This window comes from Bubalus kerabau, chromosome 22, assembly GCF_029407905.1.
Source record: "Bubalus kerabau isolate K-KA32 ecotype Philippines breed swamp buffalo chromosome 22, PCC_UOA_SB_1v2, whole genome shotgun sequence".
Taxonomy (NCBI): domain Eukaryota; kingdom Metazoa; phylum Chordata; class Mammalia; order Artiodactyla; family Bovidae; genus Bubalus; species Bubalus kerabau.
In genome coordinates this window covers 17,436,611-17,458,412 of record NC_073645.1, presented here as the reverse complement: position 1 = coordinate 17,458,412, position 21,802 = coordinate 17,436,611, and the positions used below count along the sequence as shown (strand labels likewise).

General features: G+C 43.6%; 1 protein-coding gene across 1 annotated transcript in view; it reads left to right on the top strand.

Annotated features, from left to right (window-relative positions):
• Positions 1-21,802, top strand: part of MYOF (myoferlin) — a 177,307-nt gene that overhangs the window by 36,229 nt on the left and 119,276 nt on the right. Inside the window, exons 4-5 of the mRNA XM_055560619.1 lie at positions 15,110-15,218; positions 18,018-18,105. Of these exons, the coding sequence (XP_055416594.1) occupies positions 15,110-15,218; positions 18,018-18,105 (197 nt within the window). The remainder of the gene's footprint in view (positions 1-15,109; positions 15,219-18,017; positions 18,106-21,802) is intronic.

Below are 21,802 nucleotides of genomic sequence, written 5' to 3'. Positions count from 1 at the left end.
GAGGCTCAGAAGGGTTGAGGCTGGGACCCTGATCCCTTGACATCCTGACCCTGCTGGCACTCCACTTGAGTTTCTAAAGAAAAATCATCTTTGGGAGCCTGGAAATGTAGGAATGAAAGATTTTTACAAGTTTTCAAATCAGTATGTGTGCTGCTCATGCCAAGATGATGTAGCAGGGACCAGGTTTGCCCTCTCCACTGACACAATCAAAAAAGTAGGTGAAATACGTGCCACAGTGGCTTCAGATATTGGGCACTGGCAGCACAGGACAGTGATCCCCAGGAGGGGGGTGAATGAGCTGAGTTCCCCGAGCGACCCGGCTTCTGGCCTGGAGAGCATTTCCAGGCTGCAGTGCTAAATGGGCAGATCCTAGTTGTCTTCCAAATTGAGGAGGTGCAGGTGGGAGTCTAGAGTCATACACACAGCCACGTAACACTCACACCCCCCCCCGCCACACCATTCCTAAGGTTTGCAAAGGGTTCCTCTTGACTCTTCAGGTGAGTACTGGTCAATGAGGCAACTACCCGAGGGCTGAGAACAGTTCATATTCCCACCATCCGGAGTGGGAAAACCTCCTAATTCATGAACAGTAGATAGTATTCTGGGAGGAAATGGCAGCCCACTCCAGTGTTTTTGCCTGGGAAATCCCATGGATAGAGGAGCCTGGTGGGCTACAGTCCTTAGGGTCTCAAAGAGTCAGACATGACTTAGCAACTAAACCACAACAAGGTACTCAGAAGGATTTTACCTCAGTAATGTGAAGAAAAAAAACAGAAAAATCATTATTAAACACATACATTATTAGGGTATTATGAGTAGGTATAGACGGTGAAACAGGTATTATCATATTCCACAGGTTTGGGAAGGTAGCTTGAGCATGTAAAGTAGAGAAGTGGAAGATATATTAAAAAAAAATCCAAATTGAATGGATAGAGATGCAAATTACAATGTCTGAGATAAAATAACCATAATTAAGAGTTTGCATTTCTAGTACTCTTTTTCTTCCCCCTCCATACGTGTGTACTTGTACATTTGGAACCATCACATATATCCCCACACAAATGCAGAGCGAAGTTGGAGACATCATCTGAGAGTAAATCATCTGTTTTACTTATGTGTAAGAAGGAGATAACAATGTCACAATATGTCTAAGAGGAAATTTACCCAAGTTCTTGCATAAGAAGTGATGGAGACAAGTGGTCAGCTGTGTGATCATGAGATTAGTTTGGATGTTGGCTCTGCCACCCACTGGTTGGGTGGCCTTTGGCAAGAGTCTTTATAATGGTCGCTGGATTACTTCCTCAATAAAGGGCAAATTTTAATATAATTAAGAAAAACATAAATTTCATGATGAACAACATAATGTCTAATATCTATTGTGGGCTTACCATGGACCAGGAATTGTGTTAAAACTGCTCCACACATATTTGGTTTAAATCTTTATAATGACTTTCAGTCAGACAGGCTTATTGACATCTTGAAGTTGAGGAAAATATGGCTCAGAGAGGTTCACCAAGTTTCTTGAAGTCACCCAGCTCTTTAATTGGAACCACGTGGATTTAACCTGATAAATCCAGAATTTAACCTCAGACTTTCCAAGGTTTATTTCCTGTGTATGTGTGTTTGGATGAGGGCCAGGGTGCCAGGGTGTGAAAGTGAGTGAATATCATAAATAACACACACTCACTTAGGGCTACAGCATTAGAAAAAGGCCAACCCTGGGCTGCGAAATGTACTGACTCCCTAGGCAAGGGTATTTTTGTGTGTGTTTTCTGTTGTTTTTTCTTAGAGAAAACAGAAAAATTGCAGTTTGGAATGAAATTAATTTGATGGGACAGTGTGGTATTTGCTTGAGAAATTCTTGTTTTCTGATGTACAAAAGACCTTGTGTTCGACCTTCAGTACTTTTATTTCCCCTAATAGTGAGCCTGGTTTCTGCTGTTGCCGCATATAAACCTGGCAGGGGGATTTATTGAGGCTGTCCCCATGACCTTTCCGTTTCCCCACTGTGGCTGTTGAGAAGGGTTCAGGTAGCTTCTAGAGGAGCTTCTGAGGCTCTGTAAAAATCTAAACTGGAGGCAGATGTTACTTGAAACAGAATTCCCAATTCTGATTTTAAACTGTGTTTTCAGTGAAGCAGCAGAGCTATGCAAAGATCAAAGCTGGTTTGGGCTGGCCGGCTCTGGGTGCCGGAAAGGCTGAACCCGCTGTTTGGGGAGACCAATTGAGCAGCTGCCGCGGCCCTACTGGCATCCGTTACCATCTTGCAAGTAAATAAAGGTGGATCACAGCCCTGGAGAAAAACACCCAGAGAGACTGAAAGAGAAAGGCATTTCATAATGCCAAGAGCTGTAATTATCTCCTAATTGCACTTGGAGGACTATCTTTTAGGAGAGGAAGCTTTATAACCTATAAATCATTTGCAAGATCATTGGACTGTCTTCAGTGATGTATCAGTTTATTCATTCAACAAATGTTTGGTAATGCCTGCTGTGTCAGATACTGCTCTAGGTACTGGGGTTCTACATGCCTTTCATGGGGCTCACATCTGAGTGGAAGGAACAGACAATAAAAAATAAAGTCACATGTAGTTTATCAGATGGTTGTAAGTATGATGAAGAAGAATGAAGTAGGGGAAACAGGGAGAAAAGATTGGGTAAAGTGTGTGTGTGTGTATATGTGCTGGTTTAGAAAGGCTTTTTATATAAGGATTGTTCTGGGGTCTGTTGTATAATGAAACATCTTATGAGACCTATGGCTTTAAAAATTCATTCTGATTCTACTATTTGGGTTTAAAGAGAATTCAGCTACAGTTGAAATTTACTTCCTGTCTAGCCCTGAAAATAAAAATTGTTTTCCATGCAGATTCACGGTATATATGGCATTGAGGGTGGGGAGGGAGCTATTTGATATATATAAGAGAAAGGATTCGTTTTAAGAGCTCTGCACAGTGATTGTATAGACCTGACTATGGGCAGTTACAAACGATTTTTATCTGTTCATTCATGCCTTCATGCCCGCCTGCCCACACTCCACATAGATAAACCCACCTCCCTGTGCTTTATGCTGTGCATGAGTTCAGACAAGCGTTCCCTGTAAGCACTGACTTGGAGTCGTGTGATTTTTAAGATCCCTTTTTCTAGAATAGTGTCTGAAATAACAATGAATAGCAATGTTAACCACTTATTAGATCATCCCTTTAATCGTTAATAACAGCACTGTTAGGTAGGAGCTGCCATCACCCCCACTTTGCAGATGAAAAAACTGAGGCTCAGAGAAGTTACACAATCTGTAGTACAAGGGTGAGTCTGAATCAGTCTTAATCACTATGTTATGTTGCCCCCCTTTATAAGGTCTGAGTGCTTGATTGATGAATGAATGAATGAATGGATGGAGAGATGAATGAATGAAAACTCAACCTTGATTCCTATGGATGAGGGCATTAGAGACAGAGCCTGGGAGTTCTGCTGAACTCCAGAACAGGCACGCACACAGTCAGAACTTTGAGGACTGAATGAATAGCAGAATTGGTCAGGAGCAAATAGCAAAATAGCCAGTTACATCATTTATTCAAGAAGTAACTCTTGGACATCTTCTACTCGCCAGGAATTAGGCTAGTTAACCCTCCCCTGGCCTCATAGCCTCTCTGCCCTGGAGGGCTTTGGGGAGGAGAGCTGGGCTTCTACTCAGCTCCTTCCCCTGTTAAAATGGCACCGTCTGTAGCAAGGGCTATGATTCAGAGGGGCTGTCCCTGAATCCTGCAAATCTTACTGCAGCCTCCAGGCTAGGTCAGTGATTCCAGAATCTGGACACGGAGTTTGTTACACCCCAACTCAGGGGGCTTGTGCACGGCTAGGTTTGGGAACCACTGCATGGACTAGGAGCTTCTAGGTTTTCTAAAACCCCTGCCTCCTTGTGATGAGCAGGACAAAGGCCCCAAGGCCCTTAGACAGTCAGAGTGGAGTAAGGAGGGGAAGCCATGGGAGGGTGCAGGTAACTAAGCCTGCCGAGTAGGTTTTGATGGAGTTCTGCTTCCTACTTTATTCTGTTAAATTATTGATTTCTATGTCCATTTCTCAAATGTGAACCTGTATGGTCACACTGGATGTACTTTAACAAAAACTGCACATGTTCCCCTTTCCCCAGATCTGGCTTTGCCCACTGCCTTCCCTGCCCCCCAGCCCTCCACCCACCCCTCCACCTATTCTAGACAATTGTTCCTCAAACTTCCTGGGTATAAGAATTAACTAAAGGAAAAGTGTGACTCAGGGTCCTGGGAATCTGTAACCGCCCTGCTGACTACTGCAGGGCAGCCACACTCTGAGGAACAGTTTTATGGGCTAATCCAGAGGGAAAGGGTAGGCTGGCTGGGGGACTCAGAGGGCTCCCCACAAGTGAAGGAGCTTGCCAGGGTTTCCTGTGATGGGATTGGCTGCCATGGCTGCCCATCTGGTAGAAAGCAAGGTGTGGGACTTGGCTGTCCCACCTTTTGGCTCAGGGACCAAGGGAAGAGCTTGACTGATACCGGCCAGGGCGGGGAGAAGTGTGTGGAAGGAAGCAGACCCAGCCGAGCATCCCCACTGGCCTTCCCAGCCTGGCTCACATGACAAAGGCCAGCTGGCGGAGAGCCCAGTGCCTCAGAGGGTGGGCAGGTCACGGTCCTGGAGGAGACCAGAGGGCTGTTCAGAAAAGTGTCTGTCCCTGGCCCAGTTGGGGCTTGTCATTCCCCCTAGGAGGATGGAAAGTTGGAGTACTGCAGCCCCAGGGAGCAGAAACAGTGTGTGATTTACTTTCCAGCCTCCAACTTATTTTTCCTTTCCTTCATGAGGGAATTTCCAGTAAACCCTCCTATGCGTTGGCCTGGTGCACAGAACAGCTTGCTAGATGTGAGCCAGCAAAGCCCTTACTCACCGCAGTGGCATGCGGCTGTTAACATTTGCGTTCAGGCCAGTGGGGAGAATGTTTTCCATTTCTTTTTTAAACACGCTAGACTTAGTTTTAACAAGAAAGAAAAAAAGTTCTTGACCAACACTTGCATGATTGAGTTGACTGGTTTAAACTCTTCATTTCCCCCAAACCTAACATCTAACTTTCAAGTAGTCGCTTCTATGGCTTAGAATGAGTTTGATGTCACATAGAGAACCAATAACAAACTATATGAGCGATCATGGGCTGGAAGGAATAGGAGCAGGACTGGTTCTTCATTTCAGAATTCATCTGCTGTCTATTAACTCCACAGGGAAAGGGGAGAGCCTTGAGATTCTTTCACTATAAAGTTTCTTTTTGAGACGTGGTCCATCTGTTTTAGTGTTGGGTGGAGTCAATGGGGGAGACTCGTATTGTTCTATGAAAACACAGGGCAAAGATTCCTCATTACTGTCACACCATAACATTTTAGCTTATTTATAGCATTACTATAATATGAAAGAAAAAGGGGTTTTGGTTTAGCGTCACCTCCTTTAAAGGAAATTGGCTTGTGGTCCGACTGAACTGTTTTTATTCCCTTTGTAGGAGGCCAAGTCATCATTTCCCAGTCTCTCACTGTATTTTGTATCCAGGCAACATCCTAGAAAACAGGCCAGGCCAGCCTTGCCTTCAGAGTCCTATTAGAGTTCAGACTCACTATAGGGGATGTGTTCTTCAACTTAAAGTGAAATCTCTTAGAAGTTGTAAACATTTACGTTTTTCTTCGGCTCACTCTACTGTGAAAAATATTTGGGGGATTAAAATCTTTCTAGGCTTTCATCTAAACATACACCATCTTTACTGCATAAAAAAAAATGTAAGATTTCTTTCACATCTCCTTCCCCCAGACCCCCAAACCTAAGAATTTTATGATGAAAAAGCAAATCTTAAGAAGGGAGACTAAAGGTTCCTGGAGGAAGGAATTGCGGTCAGACTTTGTGATTTGCTAAATTTTCATTCCATTCCTGGTCTGTTATATGTTCCATCCTTTACACCCTCTCATGGGGAAGGAAAAGGAGCAGATATTGGATAAGTCAGAATGGAGGCTGTAAAACCTTTCAGGTTTCAGGGCCATAAGGGCCAGCAGATGGCTTTGTGTTTTAGGCAAGCCTGCTCTCCCCAGTTAACCACAATCCCATCACTCCTTATTGTCTTACCTAACACTCACTGTATTCCACATTTCTGTTATTGGCCTCGCCTTTCCTCCTGACACCCTGTGGGAATCTACATTTGACTCCTGAGGTTATAGACCAATACCTTTGAAGGCAGAAAGCTTGCCTACTATTCTGGATTGTTCATTATGGAGATATTCTAGATATTTCCCACACCCCACAAATCAACAAAGGCTTTAAGAGAAATATGTAACACGAGATAGTTTTCTGAATAGACATACATAGGAACATTGATGGGGCTTCCCTGGTGGCTCAGACAGTAAAGAATCTGCCTGCAATGTGGGAGATCCGGGTTGGGAAGATCCCCTGGAGGAGGGAATGGCAACACGCTCCAGTGTTCTTCCCTGGGAAATCCCATGGACAGAGGAGCCTGGTAGTTACAGTCCATGGAGTTTTTGCTGAGAGTTGGACAGGACTGAGCAACTAACACTTTTCACTTTCACTTTAGGAGCATTGATGTGTAAGCCAGTAGCAGACTTCCAGAGCTAAAAAGGGTCTGAGGAATTATTTCAATCTACTCATTTGCAGATAATGAAGAGGGCTCAGATTTGGGTGACTTAGCCAAGATCTCAAAGGAAGCTGGGACACTGAGTTAGGTCTAGAACAAGATTTGTCCAATCCAGTGGTTCTCAACCTGTGATGTTTCACCAGGGGACAACTGGCAATGTTATAGAGATGTTCTAGTAGGTAGAGGCCAGGGTGCTGAACACCTGACAAGGTGCAGGACAGCTCCCTAAAACAAAGAATATCTAGTTCAAATTGTTAGTGGTATTCAGTTCAGTTCAGTCACTCAGTCGTGTCCGACTTTGTGACCCCATGAACTATAGCATGCCAGGCCTTCCTGTCCATCACCAACTCCTGGAGTCCACCCAAACCCATGTCCATTGAGTCGGTGATGCCATCCAACCATCTCATCCTCTGCCGTCCCCTTCTCCTCCTGCCCTCAATCTTTCCCAGCATCAGGGTCTTTTCAAATGAGTCAGCTCTTCACATCAGTTGGCCAAAGTACTGGAGTTTCAGCTTCAACATCAGTCCTTCCGATGAACACCCAGGACTAATCTTCTTGCAGTCCAAGGGACTCTCAAGAGTCTTCTCCAACACCACAGTTCAAAAGCATCAATTCTTCGGGGCTCAGCTTTCTTTATAGTCCAACTCTCACATCCATACATGCTGCTGCTGCTGCTGCTAAGTCGCTTCAGTTGTGTCCGACTCTGTGTGACCCCATAGATGGCAGCCCACCAGGCTCTCCCGTCCCTGGGATTCTCCAGGCAAGAACACTGGAGTGACCACTGGAAAAACCATAGCCTTGACTAGACAGACCTTTGTTGACCAAGTAATGTCTCTGCTTTTTAATATGCTGTCTAGGTTGGTCATAACTTTCCTTCCAAGGAGTAAGCGTCCTTTAATTTCACGGCTGCAATCACCATCTGCAGTAATTTTGGAGCCCCCCAAAATAAAATTAGCCACTGTTTCCCCATCTATTTGCCATGAAGTGATGGGACCAGATGCCATGATCTTAGTTTTCTGAATGTTGAGCTTTAAGCCAACTTTTCCACTCTACTTTTTCACTTTTATCAAGAGGCACTTTTGTTCCTCTTCACTTTCTGCCATAAGGATGGTGTCATCTGCATATCTAAGGTTATTGATATTTCTCCAGGCAGTCTTGATTCCAGCTTGTGCCTCTTCCAGTCCAGCGTTTCTCATGATGTACTCTGCATATAAGTTAAATAAGCAGGGTGACAATATACAGCCTTGACATACTCCTTTTCCTATTTGGAACCAGTCGGTTGTTCCATGTCCAGTTCTAACTGTTGCTTCCTGACCTGCACACAAGTTTCTCAAGAGGCAGGTCAGGTGGGTCTGGTATTCCCATCTCTTTCAGGATTTTCCACAGTTTCTTGTGATCCACACAGTCAAAGCCTTTGGCATAGTCAATAAAGTAGAAATAGATGTTTTTCTGGAACTCTCTTGCTTTTTCGATGATCCAGCAGATGTTGGCAATTTGATCTCTGGTTCCTCTGCCTTTTAGAAAACCATCTTGAACATCTGGAAGTTCAGGGTTCACGTATTGCTGAAGCCTGGCTTGGAGAATTTTAAGCATCACTTTACTAGCATGTGCTGCTGCTGCTGCTAAGTCGCTTCAGTTGTGTCCAACTCTGTGCAACTCTAGAGACGGCAGCCCACCAGGCTCCCCCATCGCTGGGATTCTCCAGGCAAGAACACTGTAGTGGGTTGCATTTCCTTCTCCAATGCATGAAAGTGAAAAGTGAAAGTGAAGTCGCTCAGTTGTGTCCAACTCTTAGGGACCCCACAGACTGCAGCCTACCAGGCTCCTCCATCCATGGAATTTTCCAGGCAAGAGTACTGGAGTGGGTTGCCATTGCCTTGTCCATACTAGCATGTGAGATGAGTGCAATTGTGTGGTAGTTTGAGCATTCTTTGGCATTGCCTTTCTTTGGAATTGGAATGAAAACTGACCTTTTCCAGTCCTGTGGCCACTGCTGAGTTTTCCAAATTTGCTGGCATATTGAGTGCAGCACTTTCACAGCATCATCTTTCAGGATTTGAAAGCTCAACTGGAATTCCATCACCTCCACTAGCTTTGTTCGTAGTGATGCTTTCTAAGGCCCACTTGACTTCACATTCCAGGATGTCTGGCTCTAGGTCAGTGATCACACTATCGTGATTATCTGGGTCGTGAAGATCTTTTTTGTACAGTTCTGTGTATTCTTGCCACCTCTTCTTAATATCTTCTGCTTCTGTTAGGTCCCTACCATTTCTGTCCTTTATCGAGCCCATCTTTGCATGAAATGTTCTCTTGGTATCTCTAATTTTCTTGAAGAGATCTCTAGTCTTTCCCATTCTATTGTTTTCCTCTATTTCTTTGCATTGATCGCTGAGGAAGACTTTTTTATATCTCCTTGCTGTTCTTTGGAACTCTGCATTCAAATGGGTATATCCTTCCTTTTCTCCTTTGCTTTTCACCTCCCTTCTTTTCACAGCTATTTGTAAGGCCTCCTTGGACAGCCATTTTGCTTTTTTGCATTTCTTTTTCTTGGGGATGGTCTTGATTCCTGTCTCCTGTACAATGTCACGAACCTCCATCCATAGTTCATCAGGCACTCTGTCTGTCAGATCTAGTCCCTTAAATCTATTCTCACTTCTACTGTATAATCATAAGGGATTTGATTTAGGTCATACCTGAAACTCCAGTACTTTGGCCACCTCATGCAAAGAGTTGACTCATTGGAAAAGACTCTGATGCTGGGAGGGATTGGGGGCAGGAGGAGAAGGGGACGACAGAGGATGAGATGGCTGGATGGCATCACTGACTCGATGGATGTGAGTCTGAGTGAACTCCAGGAGTCGGTGATGGTCAGGGAGGCCTGGTGTGCTGCAGTTCATGGGGATGCGAAGAGTCGGACACAACTGAGAGACTGAACTGAATGGTCTAGTGGTTTTCTCCACTTCCTTCAATTTAAGTCTAAATTTGGCAATAAGGAGTTCATGATCTGAGCCACAGTCATCTCCCGGTCTTGTGTTTGCTGACTGTATAGAGCTTCTCCATCTTTGGCTGCAAAGAATATAATCAGTCTGATTTTGGTGTTGGCCATCTGGTGATGTCCATGTGTAGTGTCTTCTCTTGTGTTGTTGGAAGAGGGTGTTTGCTATGACCCGTGTGTTCTCTTGGCAAAACTCTATTAGCTTTTGCCCTGCTTCATTCCGTATTCCAAGGCCAAATTTGCCTGTTACTCCCGGTGTTTCTTGACTTCCTACGTTTGCATTCCAGTCCCCTATAATTAAAAGGACATCTTTTTTGGCTGTTAGTTCTAGAAGGTCTTGTAGGTCTTCATAGAACTGTTCAACTTCAGCTTCTTCAGCGTTACTGGTTGGGGCATAGACTTGGAATACCATGATATCGAATGGTTTGCCTTGGAAACAAACAGAGATCATTCTGTTGTTTTTGAGATTGCATCCAAGTACTGCATTTCAGACTCTTTTGTTGACTAGGATAGCTACTCCATTTCTTCTAAGAGATTCCTGCCCACAATAGTAAATATAATGGTCATGTGAGTTAAATTCACCCATTCCAGTCCGTCTTAGTTCTTTGATTCCTAGAGTGTCGATGTTAACTCTTGCCATCTCCTGTTTTACCACTTCCAATTTGCCTTTATTCATAGACCTAACATTCCAGGTTCCTATGCAATATTGCTCTTTATAGCATTGAACCTAGCTTCTATTACCAGTCCCATCCACAACTTGGTGTTGTTTTTGCTTTGGCTCCATCCCTTCATTCTTTCTGGAGTTACTTCTTCACTGATCTCCAGTAGCATATTATGCACCTACTGACCTGGGGTGGATGTTAATAAATTTCCATCCAACTCCAGACCAGCCCGTTTTCTACTTCAGCAGTGTCCATCATGTGTTTTTTGTTTTGTTCTGGGAATTATATATTGTTAATAAAGATTCAGGTCATTTAAGCTTTAGCAAAAGCAGATTAGTACAATGTACTATATTATGTACATTGTACTAATATCAATGTACAATATTATGATTTTAATCATAAAGTTAGGTTATGAATCATGGAAGCATGAGGAAGAAAATCCATTGTGTTTCCATGTCTTTCAGGGTGAGTACCAGTTAGATAACTTTTGAACTTTTAGTTGTCACATTTTTTAGACTTGAACATTTTCTAACTTTAATTTTACTTTGAAGGAACAAAAACATATCTTTTCAGGCTATCACAGTTGGCTACCAAAGTAAATAATTCCACATGATTGATTTTTCCATCAGACATTTGACAAATGACATTTCAATTTCTTATTCAAATTCCTCATTGTTGGGCTCTATTATTTTCAATTTATTTTTAATTGGAGGATAATTACAATGTTGTGTTGGTTTCTGCCATATAACAATGTGAATCAGCCATAAGTATACATACATTCCATCCATCTTGAGCCTATCTCCCAGCCGCCCACCCTATCCCACCCCTCTAGGTCATTACAGAGCCCCTGGTTGAGCTCCCTGCATTATACAGTGGTTTCCCATTTTATTCAGCCATCTGTGGGGTCGCACAGAGTTGGACATGACTGAAGCTACTTAGCAGCAGTAGCAGCAGCAGTGTATGTATGTCACTGCTACCATCTCGATTTGTTCTCCCCTCTCCTTCCCCCACTGTGTCCACAGATCTGTCTTCTATGTCTGCATCTCTATTCCTGCCCTGCAATAGGTTCATCAGTACTATTTTTTTCTATATTTCATATGTATGTGTTAATATATGATATTTGTTTTTCTCTTTATGATCTGCTTCATTCTGTACAACAGGCTCTAAGTTCATTCACCTCATTTCAACTGACAAATTCTTTCCTTTTCATGTCTGAGTAATATTCCTTTGTATTCATGTACCACTACTTCTTTAGCCATTCATCTGTTGATGGACGTCTAGGTTGCTTCTATGGCCCGGTTATTGCGATTAGTGGTACAGTGAACATTGGGATACATGTGTCTTTTTGAATTATGGCTTTCTTGAGGTATATTCGTAGTAGTGGGATTGCTGGGTCATATGGTAGTTTTATTCCTAATTTTTAAAGGCATCTCTATACTGCTTTCCATAGTGGCTATATCAATTGACATTCCCACCAACAGTGCAAGAGTGTTCCCTTTTCTCCACATCCTCTCCAGCTTTTATTGTTTTTAGATTTTTTGATGATGGCCATTCTGACCATTGTGAGGTGATACCTCATTGTAGTTTTAATTTTCATTTCTCTAATAATTAATCTTGAGCATTTTTTCCATGTGTTGGCCATCTGTATGTCTTATATGTTTGGAGAAAGTTTTCAAATTTTTTTTATTGTTTTAAAAAACAAAACAAGTTGGCCAACCCCTTGGCCTACTGTCTTAAAATATGGAGAGAAGTTCATGAAAACTCACACCCTGTGGGGCTGAGGGAGACATGGAAGAGATTTTCAAGTGGTCTCACTTTGTGTGGTGATTCCCTGTTTCATCAGGTGGAGATGGAGTCCTGGGCAGCCCCTTGTCCTCTATATATCAGGAAAATAAAAACCCAAGTGAGAAGAAAACACACTCATGTTAAAATAAAAAAGCAAACTAACATATTGAATGAACACACTTATCTGAAAAATTACTCTGTAAAGGCCCCATCAATTCTCAGCATTAACAGAGAGAACTAATTTCTATATTGACCTAAAAGGGCTGGAACTTCAGTCAGTCAGTTCAGTCGCTCAGTCGTGTCCGACTCTTTGCAACCCCATGAATCGCAGCACACCAGGCCTCCCTGTCCATAACCAACTCCTGGAGTTCACTCAAACTCACGTCCATTGAGTCGGTGATGCCATCCAGCCATCTCATTCTCTGTCGTCCCCTTCTCCTCCTGCCCCCAATCCCTCCCAGCATCAGAGTCTTTTCCAGTGAGTCAACTCTTCGCATGAGGTGGCCAAAGTATTGGAGTTTCAGCTTTAGCATCATTCCTTCCAAAGAACACCCAGGACTGATCTCCTTTAGAATGTACTGGTTGGATCTCCCTGCAGTCCAAGGGACTCTCAAGAGTCTTCTCCAACACCACAGTTCAAAAGCATCAATTCTTTCTTCACAGTCCAACTCTCACATCCATACATGACCACAGGAAAAACCAAAGTCTTGACTAGACGAACCTTTGTTGGCAAAGTAATGTCTCTGCTTTTGAATATGCTATCTAGGTTGGTCATAACTTTCCTTCCAAGGAGCAAGCGTCTTTTAATTTCATGGCTGCAATCACCATCTGCAGTGATTTTGGAGCCCCCAAAAATGAAGTCTGACACTGTTTCCACTATTTCCCCATCTATTTGCCATGAAGTGATGGGACCAGATGCCATGATCTTCAGTTTCTGAATGTTGAGCTTTAAGCCAACTTTTTCACTCTCCTCTTTCACTTTCATCAAGAGGCTTTTTAGTTCCTCTTCAGATCTAAAAAGGCTGGAAAGTTCACTTTTAATCCTCTGGAAGCAAAATTTTTCTTTTCCATTGTCATTAACTGACTCTAGTTATGATATTAGAAAAGATGAAAACCCATCATGGTTGATTTAATGTTGTGTGTGTATTTGGTCCAAGTTGGTGCACTCTTCCAAGAAACCATGTGCAAATGGTTCACATTCTTGGGTAAATTCTGTGATACAGGGCGCCATCGCAATCTTTGGTCTTGTGCAGTATATTTATGAGGAGGGTCTGGCAACCCACTCAAATATTCTTGCCTGGAGAATTCCATGGACAGAGGAGCCAGGTGGGCTACAGTCCATGGGGTCACAAAGAATAGGACACGACTAGTGACTAAGCAGAGCACAATATACCTATGCACAGAAAGTGAGGTCACTTATTCCAAGTCACTGGACATATGTGGTTGGATGACAGAACCCAGATCTACAATCTGGTCCAATTTCTGAGGTCCGAGTGGGGGAGGAGAATACAGATATATGTCAGTTTAAAAATAATGTATCTATGTTGACATCAACTTTCACTTCCTGATTTTTAAAAGAAAATGTACTACATTTTTATTTATTTTTTTTTAATTTTATTTTATTTTTAAACTTTACATAACTGTATTAGTTTTGCCAAATATCAAAATGAATCCGCCACAGGTATACATGTGTTCCCCATCCTGAACCCTCCTCCCTCCTGCCTCCCCATTCCATCCCTCTGGGTCGTCCCAGTGCACCAGCCCCAAGAATCCAGTATCGTGCATCGAACCTGGACTGGCAACTCGTTTCATACATGATATTTTACATGTTTCAATGCCATTCTCCCAAATCTTCCCACCCTCTCCCTCTCTCACAGAGTCCATAAGACTGTTCTATACATTAGTGTCTCTTTTGCTGTCTCGTACACAGGGTTATTGTTACCATCTTTCTAAATTCCATATATATGCGTTAGTATACTGTATCGGTGTTTTTCTTTCTGGCTTACTTCACTCTGTATAATAGGCTCCAGTTTCATCCACCTCATTAGAACTGATTCAAATGTATTCTTTTTAATGGCTGAGTAATACTCCATTGTGTATATGTACCACTGCTTTCTTATCCATTCATCTGCTGATGGACATCTAGGTTGCTTCCATGTCCTGGCTATTATAAACAGTGCTGCGATGAACATTGGGGTACACGTGTCTCTTTCCCTTCTGGTTTCCTCAGTGTGTATGCCCAGCAGTGGGATTGCTGGATCATAAGGCAGTTGTATTTCCAGTTTTTTAAGGAATCTCCACACTGTTCTCCATAGTGGCTGTACTAGTTTGCATTCCCACCAACAGTGTAAGAGGGTTCCCTTTTCTCCACACCCTCTCCAGCATTTATTGCTTGTAGACTTTTGGATCGCAGCCATTCTGACTGGTGTGAAATGGTACCTCATAGTGGTTTTGATTTGCATTTCTCTGATAATGAGTGATGTTGAGCATCTTTTCATGTGTTTGTTAGCCATCTGTATGTCTTCTTTGGAGAAATGTCTATTTAGTTCTTTGGCCCATTTTTTGATTGGGCAATTTATTTTTCTGGAGTTGAGCTGTAGGAGTTGCTTGTATATTCTCGAGATTAGTTGTTTGTCAGTTGCTTCATTTGCTATTATCTTCTCCCATTCTGAAGGCTGTCTTTTCACCTTGCTAATAGTTTCCTTTGATGTGCAGAAGCTTTTAAGGTTAATTAGGTCCCATTTGTTTATTTTTGCTTTTATTTCCAATATTCTGGGAGGTGGGTCATAGAGGATCCTGCTGCATCATCACTCTTAAAATGACTACTTGTTATGGAGAAGTAATAGCTAATATGTGATTGCTGTCAAAATATCCTGCTAAGGAGAGCACAAAATGGCCCACATTTTGTTATGAGTGATTTTTAATGATAACATATGAACAGTAAGAGAATTGGGAGGTCCAATGAGTAAATGGAAATTCACCTCTTATGTAGTTTACTTTGAGTTTTCTCTTTTCCCTGCAGGTTAATTGGCACGGCCACCATAGCCCTGAAGGACCTGATGGGTGACCAGAGCAGATCACTGCCCTACAAACTGGTCTCCCTGCTAAACGAAAGGGGACAAGAGACTGGGGTGAGTATTTCCCTCTTGTTGAATGGCTTTGAAGTGAGATGGTTAAACACAAAGATTCATTAAGATAAGAGTGACATTATAATTAGCTCACTACACACACAAACACACATATACAAACCTATTGTTTTTGAGATAAATAGGTGTATTTGAAAATGATATGGCCTCATCCTGTACTCTTACTGACAATACTGCAGGTTAGATAAACTTGATTTTCTGTGGCAGAATGCTATCGCTTGAGTGGGACCCTCGCTTGGTACAGCTCTGCATATTCACTTAGGTGTTAATGTTTGCGTGGTGAGTATACCTCGTGTGTCAGACACACTTTGAAACATTCTATAGAAGGTAATTCATTAATATTAGACCAGAATATCAAGATGTTCATATCATGATCTTTATACTTGTGTTGGCAGCTGAATGTTTTCTGATCACAGCCTCTCTAAATAAGTATACACTGATATTGTCTAATATGAGACCAGAAGAAAGAGAGGCTTTCTGAAATGTGCTATAAAAAATTTGACTCAAGTATCACAACTCTCAGATTTAAAAAAAAAAATACTGTATTTATTTATTTTTGGTTGTGCTGTATCTTCACTGCTATGCGGGCTATTCTGTAGTTCGGCACACAGGCTTCTCATTGCGGTGGCTTCTCTTGCTGAGCGCAGGTTCCAGGGTGCCCAGGCTTCAGTACTTGTAACACATGGGCTCAGTAGTTGTGTTTCTCAGACTCTAAAGCACAAGCTTAGTAGTTGTGGCTCATGGGTTTAGTTGCTCTGCAGCACGTGGGGTCTTCCTGGGCCAGGGATCAAACTCATGTCTCCTGCATTGGCAGGTGGGCTCTTTGCTACTGAGCCACCAGTTATATCAGATTTCTTAAGATTGCTAACAAGCACTCATAAAGCTCGCCTTGTTAACCTCTGATGCCTTCATTTTCTGAACAATTTATTTTGCGTGGGAGCCTGGGCAAATGGGAGAAAGTTTAAAGTAAAAGAGGCCCTCCCTGTAGGCAAGAATACATTAATGCTCATTAGGAATGTCAGTTTTGCTAGTCTAGTCTCCAAAATGTATAGGTTTGCTTTTAATTAGCATTCTAATCATAAAACGTAAATTCAGAATGTCAGCTCTCATCTATCTACCCAAAACCTGACTGAGAGAAATGATACTAAGGGAAGATGTAACAAGGCAGTGATGTTTCTGGGTATTTTTCTTCTCTTTAAAGCAGAGAAGGCAAGTGTATGTAGAACCCTGAAATGGCAGAACTGTGGTGATTGAATGGAGTAAGGAAGTGTAAGGTCCTGGCCCCCTGGTATCATCTCACCCCTATTAGGGGGCCTTCAGCACCTCTGAGAATCCTGAGGTTATTGGGAAACCATTGATGGTCAAGCCATTCATGGACTCTTCTAGGATTTGAAAGTTGAATTCTTGGATTAAGTTTGGCAGTTGAGCTCCTAATTGCATTCAGTTTTCCTATTGTTCACTTGTAGCCATGAGACACTGTTCTTCCAATTCTGTATTTGCCAAGAGACTGCTGTCAGAGACATCATTTGCTTTCCTGTTCAGTGTCTCCCAGGTTATAGTTCCTAAGTTGGCAAAGAATGTGCTGATCCATGTGGGAATATTCACTGATGACTAGACAGGTGGGAAAAAGCAGGGCAATACATAATGAATGTGTGTGTGTTAGAGTTTACCAGGTGTAGCAAAAGTAGCAGTAAATCAAAGCGTGGGAGATGCCCATTTAAATTTGAATTTCAGATAAACAATGAGTCATTTTGTAGGATAGGTATGTCCCCAGTTTTATGCCCTATATTTTATCTGATAACCTGGGTAGAGTGTGAGTGTGCCCCATTCTTATTTTCAAAAGACATCTTTTATTCTGAGATTTATCCTTCCTCATTCTTGCTGTTGAGATCCTTTATTTTGTGAAATGCTTATAACAGTAGATGGTCGTTGTGGGCATGCGTTTGACAAAATAAAATTAGTGACCCAATGGTGAGTCCCACTAGCAAACTCTTTTGAAATTTTATCGGTTCACTAAATATGAAAGTATAGGAAACTCTGCACTAAAATAATGCTCCACATGAGAAATTTAACTCAGATTTTTTAAATGGACATAGTTTTATTTCCTATAATGAGTTTAGTATGTTTCTTCCTTTCTGATAATGAAAGTTTATGTAACATTTTCTGTTCTTCTACTTCCCTTGGCTTCTAGCCAACTTGGGGTCATATTTAATGCAAGAGGAATGGTACTTATGTTCAGTTTCATATTTTGCATGTTTGTTTCCTCTTTTATCAGACTTGTTTCCCTTTTTTGAACCCCGTTTTATGAATCACATTATTCTATAACTTTTCATTAGCCACATAAAAATCTTTTTGGAGAGAAGTGTAAAAATAAATTTTAGCAATTAACAAAGATGTCAGTGAGTGAACAAAACCTTAATCACTTAGAATGAGCTTCTGGGACTGTCATTCTGTGATTGGAGGCCATCTGCAGCCTAGGAAGGAGGCTCATGACAAGTTCTTGCTTGCTCGTCACAACTTTCCTCTGGTTTATGAGGCTGCCCCTTAGCAATAATACACTTGGCAACCTGTACCGGTACCTGCTTTTGCAAGCGTTCCCAGTTCACCTGGGCTTGCGTTTGGGAAGACATGGAGGGTGTGTCACCCTTCTCTCTCTCTTCTCACTTTCCCATCCTCCTGCTCACCCCTTTGAAAACTGTTACTGCTGCTGAATTGATTTGTGTTGTGTCTGAAGCATTTTGATGCCCTGCACTGATTTTATCTGCAATGAATTTTTCTACCCAGGCCACAATTGACCTGGTGATTGGCTATCATCCACCTTCAGCTCCACATCCAAATGACCCCGGTGGGACCAGCATGCCAGGCACAGGAGGTAAGCTGACTCTCCTGAAGGCCCAGCCTATGCCTTTTAGTAGGGGAATCTACTAAAGAGACACAAGGACTTACCAGGAAAGCTTTCCTTGTCACTAGACTCTCTATGGGCTTCCCTGGTGGTTCAGTCAGTAAACAATCTGCCTGCAATGCAGGAGACCCAGGTTCGATCTCTGGGTTAGGAAGATCCCCTGGAGAAGGGAATTACTACCCAAACCAGTATTCTTGCCTGGAGAATTCCATAGACAGAGGAGGCTGGTGGGCTACTTTCCATGGAGTCGCAAAGAGCTGGACATGACTGAGCGACTAACATTTTCACTATTCACTTTCAGACTCTCTAAACTTCCCTGCCTAGCTAGACAGGGCCCCGGGAGGCAGGTGGAGCTGCCCTGAATTGGGACATTACAAGAGTCTACCAAATACCCTTTAAAGGAGAAGGGACTGAGACAGTTCCTTGCTGTTCCTGAAATTCAGCCTCTGTACATGGGTGCTCGATTAAAAAGTTTTGGATAAAGTAGAAAGAAGTAGCTTTATTGTTTTTCCAGGCAAAAGGGCCACAGCTGGCTAATGCCTCAAGACTGTGTGTCTCACCCTGGAGGAAGGAGTGAGGAGTCACAGTGTTCAAGGAGTGGGGTGTGATCAGCTCTGTTCAAGGAGTGGGGTGTGATCAGCTCGTGGACATTCTTCTGATTGGTTGGTGGTGAGGTAATTGGGAGTCAGCATCATCAACCTTCTGGTTCCAACTGGTCTGGGGTCTATGTGCTTGTGGGCAGCATACAGCGAGCTTCTTCCTCCTGGTTGGGGTTCCAGTATCTGCAAAACAGCTCAAAGGACATGGCTCAGAATATTATCTATATAGTCCTTGAAGAACTAAAGGTCTTTGACTTTGCTTCATAGCTAAAGTATTATTATTTTGTTTGGCTTTACTGTTCTTTCCACATGTTCTCACTTCTCTGATGAAATCTGTTCTTTGACTAAAGCTGTTATACAGACAAAAGGCAGGACATGAGTGGGGGTCTATTCTGGAAAGCCTCCTAGGTTCCCGCCTGGGTACCAGACTGAGCAGCTTCATGAGACCGCCCAGCACGCAGACTCCAGCAGGAGGTCCCAGGCAAGGCTTTGCTTAGGGTTTGTAGCTTGCACCCTGGACAATGTCAGCTGGTTGTGAGTCTCAGGAGTAGTCTCTCCCTTCACATGTCTGCACCTCCTAAATGTGCCATCACCAGGCTGTGCGCTCAGTCACCTGTCTCACGGGTTGAAGCCCCTCTCTCCCCCTTGGCCACAACCCCTTCCCACCTCCCAACGCCCCCCTCTCCTTTAACCAAGTGCTTCTGGCTGCACAACCCACCTTGTGCTCCTTGTTCTCGGACGTGGGCTGTGGGTCATTCAGGGTGCTGCTCTGGATGGGGTTGGGTCTCAGGGTAAATTTGGGGCTGCAGGTGGATGGACATCTATAAGACAGTCAGGCCTTTCACACAGCGGAGTCCGACCTCCTCCTGGTATCTTTCCAGGGTGACATGATGCTTCATGTCTCTCTGTGCCTTCTTCTGCCTGAAGGTGTGTCACCAGGCGTCCCCGTCTCCCCAGCCTTGCCATGCACCCCAGGAAGGGAGGGCCCACTCACCCCGCCACACTCACTGCCACCTGGGCATTCTCCTTCCTGGACGTGCGCCGTAACCCTGGTTCCTGCCAGTCTTGGTTCTCAGGACCTGCCTTCTCTGCATTTCTCAGAACTCAGTGCTTTGACCACCTGAGGGGTTTTCTCAGCACCTGCAGCAGCATCTCCTTCCCTGTCTCGTACTGTCTGTCCCCCTCCTGTGTGACTTTCTGTCTGCCTCAGCCTCATCCCAGCCATTGCCCCCACTCACCCACCCTGCAGATGGCTCACTATTATGGTTTGGACCTATTTATTGACCCGGCAGTTGTGTGTTCAGCATTAGTTACCTGGCTCCTTCCTCCTCAGAGATAGTTATGACTGACATAGCCCCTTACCTCTTATAAGGACACCAACACATCAGCAATGCACTCTGCCTTCACCCTCTGCCCTGCTTCCTCAGGCACACTGCTTGGTCCTCTAACTCTCTAGGCCTCACAAGGGCCTGGCAATGCCTCAGGAACATCTGTGGCTCCCTTTGCTGTCACATCAGTGATGACAGATGCAGCACAGGAAGGTGGGGTCCTGAGCGGCACTCCATGAGGGGATGGCCCGAGTGGTCCAACCCCATCCTTCCCGCCGCCTCCGCCCATGCCTGCAGTCATCAGCATTTGCTCTGGCCTGGGAAGGACAGTGGGTACTTTTTGGCCCAAAAAATGCACCCCCAACTGGTGGGCTGTCTGCTGGAGCCACTGAATTGGGAGAACCAGGGTGCCTTTTCTTACCCTGATATTTTCCCTAAGCCACTTCCTGTTTCCTGTTTCTTAGTTTCCTAAGGCTGCTGTAATAAGGTAATAAGAAACTAGTGGCTCGACCAATGGAAATGTGTCCTCTCTAGTTCTGGAGCCTAGATGTCTGGAATCAAAGTGTCCAATGCTTGGTTCCCTCTAAGGACTCTGTTCCATGTTTCTGTCCCAGCTTCTGGGGGTTGCTGCCAGTTCTTGGTGTCCCGTGGCTTGTAGACGCATCACTCCCGTCCCCACCTCTGCCATCACATCATGTTCTCTCTGGTGTCTCAGTCTCACATGGTGCTCTCTGCATGTCTGTGTCCCAATTTCTCATCTTGTTTGGACACCAGGCATTGGATTCAGTCCACCCTAATCCAGTGTGATCTCCGGTTAACTTGATTACACCTGCAAGACCCTATTCCAAACAAGGTCACATTCTGAGGTTACAGATGGACATGACTAGTGAGAGGACACTATTCAACCCTGTATAGTGAAAGTGAGAGTCGCTCAGTCGTGGCTGACTCTTTGCAGACTCCTCTGTCTGTGGAATTCTCCAGGCAAGAATAAAGAAGCAGAGCCAGTCTTTAGTGGAGCCATAATAATGGAGTGAAGCCACTCCCTTCTCCAGATCTTCCCAACCCAGGGATTGAACCTGGGTCTCCCTCATTGCAAGTCGATTCTTCACTGTCTGAGCCACCAGGGAAGCCCTTGTATACTGGTAGATAAAAGGCAGTTTCATTGTCTTTATTCCATTTCAAGAGCCAGGATAAAGGGCCCTTTTGTGATACCCTTTCAGCTGGGCCTTTAGAGGGGGGGAAAAATAGCTCTGAGGTTCATTCAAGTAGAAATCATAAACTTACAGTTTACAGTGAACCAACACCACACAGGTTCTTAGTGTTGAATATTTATGGAGTAAAGAAATTGGTTGTTGGGTATTCTGATTCATTGCTTGGTGCTGCAGTGCTGAGGGTGGTGAATTCTTTAAGATACAGCTCCTGCTGTCCAGGAACTTTCAGCCAGGTTTGGAGACAAGACTTTTCCTGAAGGTATAACATTATGGATAACATCAAGGGTTTTGGAGTTAGACTGGCCTAGGTTGGATTCTGTGTCTGTTGTTAATTAGCCATGTGACCTTGGTTAAGTCATTAGCCTTTCTGAATCTGTTTTCTTTTACTGTAAGGTGAGGAACATAGTAGGACATCATCTGCAAAGATTAAATGAGATAATGCATAGAAAGCACTCAGCCCAGTGCCTGTCCTAGAGTAAGTCCTACATGAATGTGGTCTTTATTTTTATTATTACAAAAAAGAATTCTG